Source organism: Acomys russatus, chromosome 31 (genome assembly GCF_903995435.1).
Source record: "Acomys russatus chromosome 31, mAcoRus1.1, whole genome shotgun sequence".
Classification (NCBI taxonomy): Eukaryota; Metazoa; Chordata; class Mammalia; order Rodentia; family Muridae; genus Acomys; species Acomys russatus.
Window position 1 is genome coordinate 32,841,742 of NC_067167.1, and position 18,756 is coordinate 32,860,497.

The 18,756-nt window shown below is 41.6% G+C and overlaps 1 protein-coding gene across 18 annotated transcripts in view; it reads left to right on the top strand.

The window, feature by feature from the left end:
• Window positions 1-1,470: 1,470 nt before the first annotated feature.
• Window positions 1,471-18,756, top strand: part of Kcnc2 (potassium voltage-gated channel subfamily C member 2) — a 173,985-nt gene continuing 156,699 nt past the window's right edge. For 13 of the 18 annotated variants that reach the window (XM_051172831.1, XM_051172838.1, XM_051172842.1 and 10 more), the window contains exons 1-2: window positions 2,010-2,409; window positions 3,508-4,213. In XM_051172831.1, the coding sequence (XP_051028788.1) occupies window positions 3,527-4,213 (687 nt within the window). In that variant the 5' untranslated portion in view covers window positions 2,010-2,409; window positions 3,508-3,526. The other 5 variants (XM_051172830.1, XM_051172829.1, XM_051172828.1 and 2 more) reach the window with 5 other exon arrangements.

The window sequence follows — 18,756 nt, forward strand, 5'->3', positions numbered from 1 at the left end:
TATGTTGACAAGGAAACAAAGAAGGCCTCTCATTCACTGCTTGTGTCCCAGTCCTCCCTGGCATCCTTTGTTGTCCCACATTTTTCTTTTCATGTTTTTTTTTTCTGTAATATTCTCTATTTTTACTCCTATGAATCATAAGAAAACTCTTCCAAAGGGTAGCCCCTTTATCTGTGTGGTTACTTCTTCATGGCTCACATAAGCTTAGGTCCCATCAAAGCACAGGGGTTTACATATTCCTGCCCCTCCCCCCACCAGCAAGTCCTTTTCATCACTCTCATTTCCGTTCTGATTCTCTCATATATTTCCCCAGAATACAACTGATATTATGAAACTGAAGCCTTTCATTAGTGTTCCCTGTCACTACTATATAAGACATAAGTTATTTTTCTACCGTCATAATAATTATTATGTAATGTGACTATTCATTTTATTTAAACGAAAAGATTGAGTTTATGCAAGACATTTTCTAATCATTATGCTTTCAGTAAATGTTATCTATTACTATGAATGCTTGGATCACCATTATTACTATTGTTAATTTATTTTAAAGCTTATGTCATATTTTTTTTCTATATTGAACTTATGACTTTAAATAAAGAAGGGAATAGCTGGACAAGAAGAGAATAGATGGTAGAATTTGAATATATTTGAAAATTTTTCTAGCATTGGAGTTTACTATTCTCACATCAATCATTAATAATAATAATAATAATAATAATAATAATAATAATAATAATACCCCATAGACAGTTCCACCGGCCAATCTGATGGAGGTAGGTCTGCAGTTCAGGCATGCCAAGTTGACGACTGAAGCTAACGTTGCCACTAAATAGCAGTATTGGGAGCAATGCTCGTCTTTTCAAAGATGCCTCAATCCACTTACATCCTGGTGCTTCCCTTACCTGTTGGGTATCCATCCTAAGGATGTTCATGGGATTGCGCAACAGTCCCCTTTAAGGCTCCTGCTCCTCCTCCATTCTGCCTATCCCTGCTGTCTCTTCCTGAAGCATACACACAAGCGCATGCAGATAACATATTCTTTTGTTGTGTTGGAGACTTGGTATGAACTGCACTGTGCTCTCTCCAAGGCAATCTGTTGGAGTCCCGGTGTCTACTATTTGGAGGATCGTTTTATTTGGAGACAGGGTCTTTCTAGAGTTGACTAAGTTAAAATAAGGATGTTATCGTGGGTCTCTGGGTAACATGGCTTGTGTCTTGATGGAAAGTGGAGACTGTGGATGCACAGCTAACATGCCCATGTGAAGAGAGTGACATGAGGAGATGGCAAGCTCATGGAGCTGACCAGATCACATTCTACCCCCAGGGCCGACAGCTCCAACCCCGGACCCTGGAACTGTGGGACATCCCATTTCTTCTGTGTTTGCCCTGCAGTTTATAATGTTTAGCCTCTCCAGAACTAGCAACATAAACAATAGACAACTGAGTTAAACGGGTCTTGGCTGATGAGAGCTTTGCTTTGTCGCTTGCGTATTTCCGATAAAGGAAGCTGAAGCTGTACTTTTGGGAGCATTGTGTTCCCGGGATAAACTTTTAAACTTGTTTTGTTTTATATAACTGTACTGTGGTGGCTGGGGACCTACATTTGAGTGAGGAGAGAAAGCGGAGCCTTGCAGATGACACAGGGAACAACACCCATTGTCACCTGTAAGCAGACTTCTGTCAGCTGTCATTAAGGAAAAGAAGCAATTGGTGTTTTAGATCCTCTCTCACTTGTTGGGAGGGGTGGGACAGTGGAGGAGACAGGGTGTGGAGAACAGTGCTTAAAGAGTGCAGGTGAGAGCTCCTGAGAGGGCTTCGACAGGGCTGCTTAGCCTAGATTCCCCCAGACCCACCCACCCACTCTGTAGCTATGTGCTCAACTGAGTGGTGCTGAAGGAACAGCTCTAGCAGAGGCTGCTTTCGGGCGGGGGTGGGGGGTGGGGGGAAGGACCAAATTCGTGGATCCAGATCTAGGCTGGGAGCCTTCACTTTCAACTGGGTGAGCCCCCCTGTCCTTCGGTCAGCCTCCGCTCCAGGCAGAGCCAGCTGGGCTGAAGGTCTGCAGCGGGGTCAGGCTGCGCCAGCTGGACCCGCCCTGAGCTCCATGGTTCGCCCAGCCCCGCGCGATGGTGACTCTGGGCGCGGAGGGTGGCTATGGGAGAGCCCGCAGATCGCAGCAGCGTGAAGGTGGGGAGCGCGGCGGGCAGGCGGCGGGCGGGGACTGTCTCCCCGACCTCAGCACCCAGAGAAGCGGCTCAACCACCTGAACCCCCGGAAAACGCCAACAAGTAGTTTCTCCTTTGAGGAGGGCGGCTCAGCTGGCCGCAAGGACTCTGTCCAGCTGCAGAGAGATCCTCGTCCACTCCGAGACCCAAGCAGATCCACTTTTCTCCGGGTCTCCTTAAGGTATCCAGGGATGAGGAGGGGAGAAATGGAAGGGCGGTACAGGCGGGCATCCCCACCGCCTAGCAGTAAGAATGTGGATTGAAGCCCCGGGGACAGGCTGGAAACAGCCGGTCTTCCTGCTCAGAGACCCAGGGGGTGTGCCTCCCGCAGCTTCTCCTGGGCCTCACCCCTCCTCGAAAGCAACCCCCGACTCAAGATGTTTGTTTTCCTTGGGAAGGGGGAGGGGTGGATAGATTGCTCACTTTTGTCCTCAAAGATGGATCCTAGTTAGTCCTTCGCTTTCCCAAGTAATAATAACATTAGCAACAACGATAACAGTAATGTGAAAAGGAAATTGGACGAGGAAATTAGTTACCGGTCTCCTTGGTGAAAGGCAGGGGAGGGGACGTTTGTTGTTGTTGTTGGTCTGACTTCTGTGTTCAGTGTTCTGCCTGGTAGGTGAGGGAGAGAAGTGAGCTGAGAGCAGAGCCGGCAAAGGGCACTCTCCTAGCGCTAGGGAGCAGAGAGCCGTCCAGGCTTCGACAAGGGTATGCAGGCGGCTAGGGCCCCCGAGGCCCCCCACTCAACATAACTCAGTTGTATAGAGTATATAACTCCCTGAAAGGGGATTTGCATTGAGAGCAAAAAGAGGGGCTGAGAGATGGGACAGTGGGGGGAGGGGGTCCATCTAGGGAGAAGAGCCTGGAGGAAAGGCGGGTAGAAAAAAAAAAAGGCTGGGGAGTGAGTGGTGGGAGATTTGGGGCAAGGAAAAGGGCTTGGGAACTAAAAGCAGGTTGGATTTGACAGGGATAGAGGAGAGACATGGTGGAGGGCAAAAAAAGAAAGGAGAGGTCAGAGTCAAGGGTGGACTGTGTGTCGCAAGAGAAAAGGTTTCCTGGAAGGTCAAGAAGACTCAACTGTTCTTTCACTGGGAACCTGGGCCAGGCGTGATGTAAGAGGCGGGGACAGGACTTGGAGCTCTTCCTGGGAGGGTCCTTCCCAACTGCCAGCTCTGCATCTTGACACTCTTGGGTTGAGGTAGGGGGTGGGGGTGGGTGGGTCATGGTGACTATCTGACCCACAAGAGCTTTAACTTGGTGCTGTATTTACCTCCCCTAGTCATGTCTGAGCCACAGAGATGGGCAAGATCGAGAACAACGAGAGGGTGATCCTCAATGTCGGGGGTACCCGGCACGAAACCTACCGCAGCACTCTCAAGACCCTTCCTGGAACTCGCCTGGCCCTTCTCGCCTCCTCTGAACCCCAGGGCGACTGCCTGACAGCGGCGGGAGACAAGCTGCAGCCGCTGCCCCCTCCCCTCTCTCCACCGCCACGACCGCCTCCCTTGTCCCCCGTCCCCAGCGGCTGCTTCGAGGGCGGCGCAGGCAACTGCAGTTCTCACGGTGGCAATGGCAGCGACCACCCTGGGGGAGGCCGCGAATTCTTCTTTGATCGCCACCCTGGGGTCTTTGCCTATGTGCTCAACTACTACCGCACCGGCAAGCTGCACTGCCCCGCCGACGTGTGTGGGCCGCTCTTTGAGGAAGAGCTGGCCTTCTGGGGTATCGACGAGACGGACGTGGAGCCCTGTTGCTGGATGACCTACAGGCAGCATCGCGACGCGGAGGAGGCGCTGGACATCTTCGAGACACCCGACCTCATCGGGGGCGACCCTGGTGATGATGAAGACCTAGCGGCTAAAAGACTGGGCATTGAGGATGCTTCAGGGCTGGGAGGACCTGATGGCAAGTCTGGCCGCTGGAGGAGGCTGCAGCCCCGCATGTGGGCCCTCTTTGAGGACCCCTACTCATCCAGAGCCGCCAGGGTAAGACCTGAATCTACAGTCCCCTGTTACTGCAACTGTTTGAACTTTGCTTCAAACTTTGGTTCTTTCCTCCAGTTACCTCTGAGATGAAAAGGGAGAGAGGAGAGCTCAGTAGAGATGGTTTTCTAGGGGACTGATGCGTGGTAGGGAAAGCTCAGGGACCCTTGCCCCATCTTTTTACCCTCCCTGACAGTCACTCTCCTGACCTCCAATTCGAACAGATTTACTCCAGCAAATGGGACCCCCTCCCCCCGGTGGAAGAGTTCTGGGATGTATCCTAAAGCCATTACTATATTCACTTTAGATTTTGCCTTAACTTTTTTTGGTTCCAACTTTTTCCCTTAGGTAGGATGTGTTTTGGAGCCCATTGCCTATCCTGATGTGACATTTTTTTTCCAGTGAGGCCCAGCTCTCAGATCTGACTCAGCAGGGTAGTAGCAGCATTAAGGATGGAATCTGAGGACAGAGAGAGGGGACATGGAACCTGTCTACGTGAGTGGGTGGCGCTAGGGTGTGCTGGAGGGGAGCATTTCATGAGAGCACATCAGGCCTGTCTTTCCCCCAAGGACGAAGGCTATGCTGTTGGAACTGTTCCCAGTGATCCTGCCTGCACTCTGGATGCTTAAGCTGGGGGCCTTTCCTCTCCCAGTATGTCTGTGCTCCTTACAGGATGATGGTGAAATTAATCGCCTTGTTGACCAGTCTTCTGCTGGAAGCTTTACCTGACTTTTTATATTATAATCTTAGCAGCAATGTTTCTGTTTGGTCTCTAACTTAAATGAGTGATTAAATTTACTCTACATCTTTCCCAAATTAGCCTCCCGGGACCCCATGAAGGGACTGGAGAAATTACCAATGATGGCGTTTCCAGCTTCAAGAAAATAGGAGAAATAGAAATAACCAAAGTAACACAGGATATGAATTGGTCTTAATTATATATGGGGACAGAACACTGCATTTGGTAAATCTTTGTAACTGTGTATAGCTTATTTGGCTGCCCAGAGAAGACCCTCACCTCCCCGGGGTGGTCATCGTAACCCTCCTTGTCGAACTTTGGCCCTATCCTCTTGGCCAGTTTTCTTTGCATGTGAGAAATCCCTGCCTCTTATCTATTATGTCTCTATCTGCCCACTGATTTCTAGAGAGATATGCTTCTGATATTACCTCAGAAATATCCACATATGTTTGGCTTTCAGCCAGAAGAAGAACATAAAAGACAATGTAAAGTAGTGCTGTTCTCTTGGACCTTTGAACCCATGCACAAATTTTAGCATGGCCCTACATCCATATATTCAAACATGGACTTACTAATGTTAATCCTACGTTTTTGCTTTTTAGAATTATTTCATAATTGCAAAACTGTTTGCATTTAAAAATGATTATTGATAGCTGGGCATGGTGGTGTACATCGTCAATCCCTGTACTTGGGAGGCAGAGGCAGGTGGATATATTAGTTCAAGGCCAGCCTGGTCTACAGGACTAGTTTCAGGACATCCAGGGATACACAAAGAAGTCCTGTCTCAAAAACCAAAAACAAAAGTGCCATTTTTCATTAATAAAGCCACAGGCTCATGACCATTCCTTTGTAGTTTTTGGGTTTTCAGCCAAGTGCCACTTGCTCTTCCCTTAAGTGCTTAAAGAGATAATTTGATTTTGTTTTCAGGCTCGTCATGTGACTGTTCTTTTCAGTCTGTGTATAATAAAACAGTTGCCTTATTGTCTTTCCTTCTAATAACATAAGCATGATATACTCAATTTGTTAAGTATTTTATTGTAAGCCAGGTTCTGTAAGTAATGTTTAGCAAGGTGCACAACTTTTATCCTTACTATGAAATTTGATTCTGTTGATTATTAGCGAAAAGGGTAGTCCATTGACTTGACAATGACTTTTTTTTTTTTTTTAAAGTTTCATTGGATTTTGTTGTAATTATGTGGAGGACTTTGCTTGTACCTGTTTTAGATGAAGAAAGAATCAAGAGATTAGCACAGGGTCAGAAACGAGGAGAAGCAAAAATCAGGTGACAATCAACCACCAGCCTGAAATCTGTGTCAGAAGTCACTTAGCAAAGACCTTTGCTTCTATAAATGAGAGCAGGAAAATGAAGATTCAGATCTTAAGACACAGTCAAGGTCACGTGTCAAATTATTAGCTGAAGCAAGATTTTCCTAATCGTGTCATGACATCTTCCTGGTCCCATGTCCACAAAAACCTCTGATTATAACTGGCTAGACTGTGAAGTCTCCACACAAGCTTTTGACCCCACACAGCCTGAGACATTAATTAGAATTCTCACTTGGAAAGGCCGTTGATGACATTTAAAAACACATACGTGCTAGGCCTTTAGCTGGCAGAACTGTTACATGGCAGCAGTCAACAAAGGAAGAGAAATATTGCCACCTTCCCTTCTTAAGTAAGCCCCGTTGGACCTTTCTGTCTGCTATTGGCCAGTCAGTGTCCAATATGTTGCTTCCCTTAGCAGACTTTCAGTTCTTCAAAGTACCTTTTCAAATCACTAAGGATGGCCCAAATCAGGAACCATAGCTTAACTCATAAGTGAAGTAATATTCTAGCTCCAACTGTGGCCTGACCTAATGATATCAGCATATTTCTTCTGATAAGATACCACCAAGGAGGCAGCAGGATAAAACTGTGCATAAATGGTGTGATTCTGATTCTATGAACCTAAGTCAATTAGCAAGTGATTTGTTTCCAGTATGGTCGTATTGTCTCATATCTTATTCTTAATAATGTTAAGCATTTATAAACTTCCTACCTTTATATTATCTCATACTTTATTGCAATGGGTAGGTGAACAATTTTAACTAAAGTTCCTTTTCAATTTTTTACACCTATTTCTTTGTTTGCTTTATGATTTTCCAATATCGAGGAGATTTGTTCAATTTTAAAATAGGTGTGTTTCATTTTTCCTTTTATGACCTACATTGTCACACTAAAAACACTAGTGATAGGAAATGGTATTTGACTTTTTATGACACTTACTTTTGTCTTTTGCTGGCTGGCTTGTTCTGTTTTATCTAGAATTTTAATTTGTGATATAAATATGTATTTCAGAGATTTTGATATTCCAGCAATTCGGTCAATAAGTTAATATGCCATACTTACGTGCTATTTTCCTTAATAAGAAATGTTTAAGAATTCCCACATAAGTTGTCATGGAAATCTGTTGTAGGAAACAGAGATTGGGAAAGAGAAGAGAGAGCAGAGACGCACTTGTGAAGGCGTTACATGTCCTTCACTTCCACCTGGACATTTGCAGGTCAGGGTGTGGGTTTTCACCCAAGGTTCAGGCCATCAGAGGACACAACAGGTGGAAATGTCTTGGTAGAGCTTCTAGTTTTTTTTTTCCAGAGTCAGAGACTTTGATCCCAATTCTAAAGGGCTGGAGGAGGGCCATGCTGGTCTCCATTCCTCCCTTTTCACTTTGTAGGTGAAGCTAGTTGAATGACCTCACTTCCGTTTGATAGTGTGACCCCTTTTTGGAGATCGATGCATGCCTTTAATTACGGGATTGATTATTTACTCTTCCTTGCTGGCTTCAAACAGCATTTTATTCTAATGGACGTATAGAGTTCCCTCACAAAGGATGGTTACCAAGGGTGATTTTCTTTCAGGAAGTTTGTTTGTCCAGTTTGCATTCATTCTTTAAACACTCTACATCAAAATCTACACAAAGGGAAGTCACGCCGAAGATGCAGTTTTTTGCTCTCATCAAGTTAGTTACTTCATTTATCTACAAGACATTTTCTAAAGATATCATTTAAACTAGAAAAGCCAATAAGATGGGGAAACATTCCAAGACACTAAAGTGTTTTTCTCAAAAGATAAAAATAAAACACAACACAAAAGCAAACAAAACAGAACAAACAAACACACACACACAAAAACCAAACAAACCAAAACTTACCTTCCTTCAAGTGTTTGATTGTAAGACCTATTTCCGATCTGTTGTTATAATACCAATAATGTTTTGTGCTCTTCACTCCAGAGAACCTGCTCGAGTTTACATTCTCTTGTACCTATTATTCAAGTTACCAGTGAGCTCATGTGTGTGGGGCTCTAGTCTGCGCCACTGTCTTCATCATCCTCAACTGATCTTAGGTGTGTTTGTCACAACAATTTCCCTTATTAAAATCTGTAACTGGTAGCCAGGCATGGTGGTACATGTCTTTAATCCCAGCTCTCAGGAAAGCAGAGGCAGGCGAATCACTGTGAGTTCGAAGCCAGCCTGGTCTACAGAGCGAGTCCAGGACAGCCAAGGCTACAGAGAGAAACCTGGTCTCAAACAAACAAACAAACAAAGAAACAAACAATTAACTGGTACCTTGAATGTCAGAATAAAATTTATGCTCCTTAATTTGACAATCAAGACTTTTATTATCCTTAAAAAAAGCTTCACCAGCTTTCTTTTTGCCCGCAAAAATCTTAATTAGTTAATGGGCAGTTGACTAAAAGTGGCACACTTAGATAGGGCAGTTAGGCCTCAAAGTTTTAATATGAGGGCTCTTTTAATCTTGTTTTTTTGGTTTCATAATGATGCATGGTCTCTTTACAGTACAATGAAGATTGTACTTAAAACACACAGGTGAACTATTAGAATGTGACTGTTTATTTTTTTTCTCTATTAATTTTGAACCATAGCCAACTGTAGGTCAAAGCAAATTCAAGTTCATGTTCTTGAGAAGATTTTGCTGTGATGTCCGGTTGTTTTCATGTTCAGTCTAAGCATCTTTTGACCTTTTCACTAACTATATAATTCATAGTTAAGTTAATAAGCATCTTTTGACCTTTTCCTGAACAGTAACTATATAATTCTATTTAAGTTACTATATTGTGAGGATTGAGCAGGACCAGAGAGTACCCGAGTCTCAGCACATCAGTAAAGGAACAAAGCCACGTACTGGTTACACTGTATTCTTAGTAGCATGTATGAGCACCTCCTAAGAGAGCTGTTTCATTGCTGGATACCAGGCGTACCAAAGATGAATGAAGTTGGATGGATTAAGTATGACTTTCCTGTACATTTTAACAGCCCATCTCTAGATGCAAGTTGACAAAATTGAATGAGAGACAAGAAAATGTTTCTTCCTTGTCAAGAGGGTTATTTGCAAAGCAAATAAAAATAAGAAAATGTGCATGTTTATGTGGAGGTGCATATCAGATTTTCCCACTTGGATATCTAAATCTCCACCATTTATTTTTACTACCACACATAAAGTAAATGTATTTTTCAAGTTTTATATGTTTTGAACTTATGAGTCATATATCATCTTTATTATGGCAACCTTTAAGACATGCCTAAATGAATAGCAAGGGCACTAAATATAAACACATATTTCCAGAAGGAAATGTATAGTGTCAAATACTCTAAACAATAACCATGAATATATTACAGAAATGTAATTCAGTGCTCGAAGTTTTAAGTGCTTTTCTTTTAGAACAGTTCAGGCAGTCCTTTATGATAAAATAGCATGGTTTGATTCTTGTTTAAAGGATGAAGGTGGCAATCTTAATTCTATGTAGTCAACATTTTCACAAAAAGTGTAGAGAATGTGCATTTGAAGAGAGAAAAGAAAACTGAGGTAGAGAATGTTTGGAAACAGAATTGAAAAAAAAAATCTGTATTCGGAGCTATGAGAACTGTGAGCTAACCCTGATGTCAGCATGAGTTGAGCTCAGTTCATCTTCTTCTGCTTTATTCCAATAACAATAACAACAGTAAAAACAACAGCAATAATAAACCCAGGGATGACTCATTGGGCTAAGATAGTACCCAAGCTTCTCATCTCTAAGGTTCTGACGGTTTGTGGGGATGCTCTTGCTAAAGATCCTGGGTAGGATCAGCATGTCTGTACCCATCCTGATTGTACCCCAACAACTGTCACACCAATGAGGTAAAGCAGAATTGATCTTTTTCATTTGTAACTTTCTGCCCTTTTTTTTCCCTCCCTCCTTACAGCTGTTGGGTAGCTGCTGCTCTGGTTACCATAGAAACAGGTTAGCTCCAAGCTTCCTGTTTCCATTGAAAACAGCTTTCCCTTAACCACATATTGATCTCAGGAAATCATTTTGCTGTGGCTCTGTCATGAAAGCGGTAAAGATGATCGGCTCTGTCATTTCCTAGGCCTAAGATTCAGTGCAGGTGTAGATCCATCCACCCACAAGGGTAACTGATTAGATAATCTCAGTTTTATTTCCATTTGAAAAGTGCCTTGTCAAAGGCGCATCCTTCCCCCTTCCCATATTTTATACAGCAGGGAGAGTCTTATTCATGTGAGGTTTCAGAGATATGTCTAACACATTTAAATGTTTATAAAACAGTGTCAAAAAAACCTTCCAGTTTTCATCTCTTTCATAACCTAGCCTACTGGAGTTAGTGTGGAGAATAGTCTGGCACACTTGAAAGCTAAGATTTAATATGTTCATTAGTGAAGACTTTCAAAATGATATGTATGCTTATTATATAGGGCTCCGTATTTCTCTTTTGAGAACAAAAATCTCTTTTAGGATATATGTTTTTGCATCTAGAAAAAGATGATAAATATACTGTCAAAGGACATGTTTATATAATTTAATATGGAAAGGAGATGGAAGGGACTTGTAAGAATGTGGTTTTAAGTTTCAGGAATATAGTAAGCATTTAGGATGTACACATATTATACATATACCCGAAATATTTAAATGTAAACTATTTTCATTATGTATGTACATATACGTACATATGTAATCCAAATGTAAACTATTTCCATAGGATTTGTGACAGATATGCAATAGACTTTTAGTCTTCATAAAGATTAGATTTGGAAGAAAAATCTGTTATCTGACCCAACTGCCTCACTTTGAGGAGACACGGACATGCTCTGGCCATGGCAAGTTAGTGATTCTTGAGGGGCTAGAACTTAGATCTTCTGTCTTCAGGGTCAGTGGTCTTTCCGTGTGCCAATGTGGTTGCTTAGTCTAGCCCATAGTCCACGCTGAACACACATGTTTAGTCACCGAGGTGCAGCAAGTTGGTTAGGAATAGGAATGCCAATCTCTGCCTTTGTCTGTGTCTGTTGAGCAAATATCAGGGAACTGCCACTTCCAGAGGGATGTACTCTTGAGTTAGATGTAGATGTACCCTCCCAGCGCTGCCTTCCTCAGCTCCATGTTATGTCTCGGTATTTCCTTTGGAGCCTCAAGATGAACCTGCCAATGCACCTGCCTCCCTTTTGTCCTCAGACTCTGAAAGCTTGACTCCTTGGTGTCTATCGAGCTTTTCTTGTTCTGTTCTTATTAGATTTATTGTTTGAAAGTTAAAAAACGGGATCCTGATTAAACCTACAGGTTATGGATACTGTACTTTGCAGAGCATAGTTTTTTTTTTCAAACACAATTAAGCAGCATTATGTGTTTGTACTGGGATAGCTGGTGAATTGGAAAAATAAAATGTATTTAGAGCTGGTGGAAAGCGCACGTGAAGTTGGACATTATTATGAGATCAGTGAAGTAAATGCAATTTGTCCTGAACCTTTTTTTTTTTTTTTTAATAATGGCCAGTTGGTTGAGGCATATAATGGAGTTGTAAAGCCATGGTATAATTTTTGGCAGTGTCTGAGAGAATGCGTTTTATAGAAATCAAAACAAAAAAACTCTGCACAAAATGATAGTTATCACACCGAGCTGAAGACACTTCAGGACTGCTACGGTAGTTAGCTGGCCTTCTTTCTAGAAATGTGACAATGATAAAGGCATTCCTCGGGTATGACAGTCTTTAGAGTTCCAAGTGTCCAGAAAATCTCATGAGGATGCCTAAGGGCCATCTAATTCAGTCTTCACGGTCTTACATTTGAAGATTTATAATTTTGTTCTACCAAAAAGTACTGCCATTCTCCAGGCAACTACTTAAGTGTTTAGATTATGTTTATGCATACAAGATTATATTATGTCTGTTTACCCAGTCCATTGTATTGTTGACATCTTTTAAAATATGAAACAAAAGCTAGAACACTTTATTTGGGAGGGTTCTTTGTTTTATTTCTTTTTTTTTTTTTTGAGACATAGTCTCATGTAGCTCATGCTGGTCTTGAATCCATTATGCAGTTCTGGATGATTTTGAATTCCTGATCATCCTGTTTCCACCTTCCAAGCACCAGGACTTGAGTCACGTGCCACCATGCCGAGTCCAAAAATAATCCTTTTCAATAGCTGTCTTGTGATTTAGTCTCCATAGTAGGAAGTCTTTTCCTTTAAGTTGCTTCTCTAGAAAGAGATTTAGAGAGAAAAAGCCAACTACTCTGGCCACACATGTCCTTTCATTTTGTACCAATATTTTGTCTAGGTTAAAAAAATATTCCGAGAGTGAGGGAAGGGTGGCAATGATATGATTCTATTTCAATAGAAACATGTTCAACTACTCAGTAAATGTAAAATACATTACTTATAAAATAAAATCATTTGAAAGATTATCAACATAAACAATATGTTTAAATGTAAGGCTACGTGATAATGAATTATATTTAAGCAAAAATTCTTTGTTCAAATAATTGAGTATTTTAATGCTTTGTTAGGAAGTATATAAAAGTTTCTATCTGAGTTCTTAAGTATACAGCAGAAATTCAGGTTTGGCCTTCTTATAGTAGTAGTTTTGAATTTATGGATTAATTACAAAATACTCTTTACTAAAAGAGAACATTGTACGATAATTATATTGATGCCGTAGTAGTAATCATTGGATGAATAAACTTTGTTTTGTTTTGTTTTTTTTTTTTTTAACCGATGTTGTTAATATAGGATAAGATGAGGAAAATTAGTATTTAAGGAAAAATAACACTGGAGTGACCATGGTCTAACTTATCCTTAACTTGTCCATCATTCAGGCATTTTTGCAGTGAAAAATGACAAAGCAGCTATGAAAGCTGTGAGAATATCTGCAGTGCATCTGCTCTTTCAGGAAGATTAATTTGAACATGGGCAGAAAATAGCTGCAATCTTTTTTTTGCCTACAAAATTAAGTCTGAAATAACAGTAGCCTTTGGTTCACCCTATAGCTATTAGAGTTGTGTGAGTTCACAGTGACTGTGTCATAGAGCTGTCATATGGCTAGCAAAGGCAGCCACGTTGAGCTATTGTATTTATATTATGAATGATAACTATTGCGAGCTTATGATTTATCTCTCGTCTCATAATGGAATTTAGTGTAGCGATAACAATTCAAGCAAATCAATGAAATAGAATTTAATTTAATATATTAGGCTTTAAAGACATTAAATGATTAGTCTTGATGTAAAAACAGAGTTGAGTTTCATTAGTTTACTAAATTATTTTATGCACTACTCACATTTTAGTTACAATGTATACATAATTTTTATAGTTTTTTAAGTTTGGTATTGTTTTCTCAGTCTGTTGCTTTACATTTTTTTTTTTGGATAGCATTGATGTAATTAATCTCTGATTCATCTGTCTCACACGGTTTGTCTTTGACTTTTGGGTTTTGGAGCTAAGCAGAGTGGGCAGAGATCTTCGTACACCACGTCCACGCTGGGTTTGCTTTTTCTACCTTGGTGTGAGCTTATTGGCTTCTGAGATAGTTTAATGTAAAACATGGGAGTAGTCTCACCTAAGTGAGAACTGGATGAAAAAGCAAGCATCCATGGTCTTAATGCTTTTAATGTTGTGTCTCTCTGCTAATAATCACTAAAGCTTCAGCAGCTGCCCAGGACTACGTTGCACAGTAAGAAAGCACAGCAAATTGAGCTGTGGCGTTTGGCTTCAGAATAGATGTTTGCAGGAAGAAAAATATCTATGAATTAATAGTTACAGTATCGTGCACTGCAGACTCTGCACTCTACTGGAGGATAAGAGTATAAGGTAGACATGCTAGGTAGGGAGGGAGCTATACTGCTGTGTCAAGTAAACAGAATCTTAATTAACGGCCCCGGAAGGCACATAGACATTAGCAAATAACCAACGGGAATGTCAGTAGAGCAGTGAAAAAAAACCATGGATGCTTGATAGATAAAGTAACTCTGGATGATAGGACTGTCGGAGGGGAGGGAGCATAGTAAATGCAGGATGGCACAGCTCAGTGGTCAGAGGATATGATAAACGTAGGACACCTTAGCTTGCAGCCCTGGCTGACTGTTGTTCAGTTGGTTTTGAGGTGACTATGTTTAGAGCTGGCCTCAGTCTGCTAAATTTTCATTTGGGTAACGCCTTACATTCAAGTATCATCTTTAGAAGGTGTTTCTCAGAGTGTCCCTTGACTCACTGGACTAGAGCAAAAATAAGAATAGCTTACTGAGTGGATGCTATAAAGATAAACTAAATAATAATTATTAGTGCTTTTTGTCAGTTTGGAAGCTAATGTGGTAGTAATAGTCAATCTTATGGAAAATTCCTGGCATTTGGAATGTTCTTGAAGAAGTGTTATCTCCCCTCGAGAATTTTCATCTGGATACTGAGTGACTTTTGTTCTGGAAAATGACTATTGGTCATTCATGATTAAATAGAAATTAATTGGACAATATGGGATACATTTTTATTATGTATCAGGTGTTTTTCGAGTGGCAGAGTGAAGACATATTCCCTGCTCGTAACATGCTTGTAATGTACTGGAACGGAGCAGGAGAATGGTGGCTTTGCCACGTTGTGACATCTGCAGCAGATGCAAGCTAGAGGGCTCTGGAGACAACACCATCGGGAAAGTAGTATCTTCCCAGAGGAGACCGTGGCAGAAGATAAAGAGGGTATGCTTCACTCTTTTTCTGTTTTCTTTTTCAGATACTGAGAAGAACCTAAGCAAAGTTTCAAAAGGAGGGGAGGGCGGGGCCCATTCAAAGTGCTATGGTTAAGTGAATACAACTAGCTTACAGATAGGGAGAAGATCCAGCCTGTGGCAGAGCTGAGCTTGGCTCCAAAGGCCTGGAGCATCTGTTGCGAAAGCCTAGTCTTCCTTGGTAATTGGGCATCCCTCCCACCACTGGCTTCCTCTAGTCGCTTTGTGTAAGCTTCAGCTGGCCTGACCTTGAACTTGTTATCTTCCTGTCAAGAGTCTTTCCCCTGCTTTCCTTTTGTATTATAAGGGCGGCTTCATTCCCGCCCCTGCCCCCCAACTCTGAAATGAATGGTTATAGTTTGGATATTGGTTCACATTAATGATTATTTTTTACTTTATTTTATTTTTTATTTTTGGTTTTTCGAGACAGGGTTTCTCTGTGTAGTCTTGGTTGTCCTAGACTCACTTTGGTCTTTTCTTAAAAATTAATTTATTCAGATTACATCTCAATTGTTATTCTATCCCTTGTATCCTCCCGTTCCTCCCTTCTTCCTGCTTTCACCCTATTCCCCTCCCCTATGTCTGTCACTGAGGTGGTGGACCTCCTCCCCCTGTATATGCTCATAGGGTATCAAGTCTCTTCTTAGTAGCCTGCTATCCTTCCTCTGAGTGCCATCGGGCCTCCTCATCCAGGGGACGTAGTCAAATATGGGGCACCAGAGTTCGTGTGAAAGTCAGTCCCCACTCTCCACTCAACTGTGGACAATGTCCTGTCCATTGGCTAGATCTGAGTAGGGGTTCGATGTTTACTGCACATATTGTCCTTGGTTGGCTGCATTTAGACTCACTTTGTAGGCCAGGCTGGCCTCGAATTCCCAGTGATCCGCCTGCCTCTGCCTCCCGAGTGCTGGGAGCTACCACCTCCTGGCTCACAGTAATGATTCTTAAATGGGCCTTAATACTATAATATTTAGAATTGTTTTTATGATTCTTTTCTTTTTATAATTCTGTATTAACAACTTAAGCTTGAAAAACAGTTTATAGATATTATGCTAAGTGTGCCTTTTCCAGTTCTTGGTAGGTATAATTCACAACAAAACAAGGTTGAGAGAATGAGCACTCTTCTCTCCAGGAAATACTGAATTTCTCTCTTACTATTTTGAATTAAAGACAATGAATAGAATATTAAAATGTCTTATGATATAGAGGTGGCTACCCAATGTAGCCCTCCATGTGGCTTCCAAAGTTACAGACTTGAACTAGAAACTACAAATAGGATCTGACTCGAAGATTCCAAACCTTCTTAGGCAAAACGTTTTTTTTTTTAAGAAAGGTCCAGAAAGGAGAATAGTGAGGAAGAAAATAAAACAAAACCAAGCATCATAGAGTTAAAACTGGAAGAAGATGGTGATGTCAGAATTTTCCCCACTGCCTATGCATACTTATTTCCTCGCCTAGGACACTTTATTCCTTTTCTTTGGCTACAAACTGAGATCACATTCATAGCTCTTCAGAGCCTGTGACTTCTCAAACTCCCAGGCATTCTGTTTCCAACCTGAGCATAAAAATAAGGCTTAATTCAAGTGGCAGGTTTCTCCCCTGCCCCCATCCTTGGATACAAGAAATGTGTTGTCACCCCACTCTCACCCACCAGGCACACCATTATTCCTACATACAGGAATGGCCTATCTCCCCACCTTGGTTTAAAAGAGTGATACAATCATCTTTTCACATCTTGCAAGCCTAACTCCTCTTCACCTCTCAAATACTTTTCAAAACTCTTGTGTATTGGTCCAAGCTTCCATCACTCTTTGTAGACACTGTATTCTAGTATTTGATATACATTAGTTTGGTCTCAATTTTCTGTTTTTTAAAAAATATATTTAGAGCACCCAAGAAATCATTCTTCTTTTATTTTTATTTTCTTTCCTTTTAAAAAAAAATCAGGACTGAGCTCTAACCTGGAGCCCTGGCTAGTCTGGAACTCATTACGTAGTCTAGGTTACTCCGAGTGTCCACCAATCCTGTTGCCTTGTTCTCCTTGGTACTGGGGTTACAGATACGGAGAGCCGTTGCATCGAGCATCTTTCTTACTTTCTTTTGCCCCTTTTCCACATTTATGTCATACTCTAATGATAAAACCGTCTTTGTGATTCTTCTGAAGATATTAATTCTGGAGAATTAAAAACACTTTTCTTTCATTTGTGGCATGAACCCTAGCCTCTCTCTGAGCATCGTATTTCTGTCAACCTTCCTGTATTTTAAGTGACTGGTCTTCTTCAACTATCTTTTCCTCTGAAGGGGGCTGAGGATGACTGTAGCACAGTGGCTGAGGGCAAACACACCGCCATGCCAGAGCATCCCTTCAAGGTGGGTGCACACAAACAGGTGCATGAACAAGGTTGCTGCAACAGTCTAAGAAAGTGAGTGATCTGGAGACAAACTGAGGACATCTGTGCTAGCCTATGAGCTTGTTCTACTTTCGTGTCTCACTCTAGCCTGTTAATGATGGAGTGGGTTTCCTTCTTCATTCAAGGGGCTATTTTATGGGCTACATTCCTAGGGCAAATGCTCCAGCCAGTCCCTAAAGCAAGTGGGGCAGTCCTGAACAGTCACTCCACGTGCAGCTTCCTTATTAGGTTTGCTGCATCTGACTCTCAAGTTCCTTTAGATTTTACTGGGGAAAAATGACTAAGCCTAAGAGATACTCCTGAAGCTGAAGGGATGGCTTAGTGGGTAAGAGCTTCTGTCATACAGACATGAAGACCACAGGTCCACTTCCATCACTCAGGTGGAGAAATGGAAATGGCCCTGTGGCCGCTGTAACTCAAGTGCTGTGGACTTGCTGGCATCAACCTAACCCTGGGATCATTGAGAGACCCTGTCTCAGGAGAATAAAGTGGCGAGAGATAAAGCCAGTCATCTAGTGTCCTCTTCTGGTGTCTTCTACAGGCATGTACACCCTCATATGGAAGTACACATATACAACACACACACACACATACACACACACACACACACACACACACACACACACACACACCACGCACACCACTCTTCCATATCTAACATTGACTTGCTTCAGTCTTTATTCAAACTGCATCTCCACTAGTTAAATCCTATTTGCTCCACATCTAAATGTTTTTGGTCAGCAAAGAAAAATTTTTTCTGATTTTCCTTGTGTTTTAGTTAACAATTGAAATGAGATTTTGGTAAGGAGTGAGGTTCTTGGGACTTGAATTAGACTGTAGTTGTGAGTCTGTGTATCACATAACCAAGAAAGGATATACTGGGGAGTACATAGTTGGGGAGGGTCTCATTTTTAAGAGAGTGTTTTAGCGTTCAGTTCCGCAAACATGCATGGTCTACTAGTCACCTTGACGATCTGACATAGGCTTTTATTTCTCGGTTGCAGGTCTGAATAACATTATATGCTGAATTCCATCTCCAACTGTAACACACAAATAAGTGTTAAGTGGTCATGAAAATGCAGTAAAACAGAAAAAATCGGTATACTTATGTAGGGCATTAATTATTTAACATATATGAACCAGTAGACACTTAACGTTAGGCTTGGGACATGACTGGAGACTGCTGTAGAGTTTATAAACACTGTGTACTTATCTTGTACTGTATTCATAAAAATATTTTCCTCAGTAATAGACGTACCTTAATTCGCTGTAACTTATTTACTTTATACATGCTTTTTCTTTTTTTGGAAAGCTTTTAACTCTTTATAGTGAACGTGCAGCTTAAGACATGGATGCA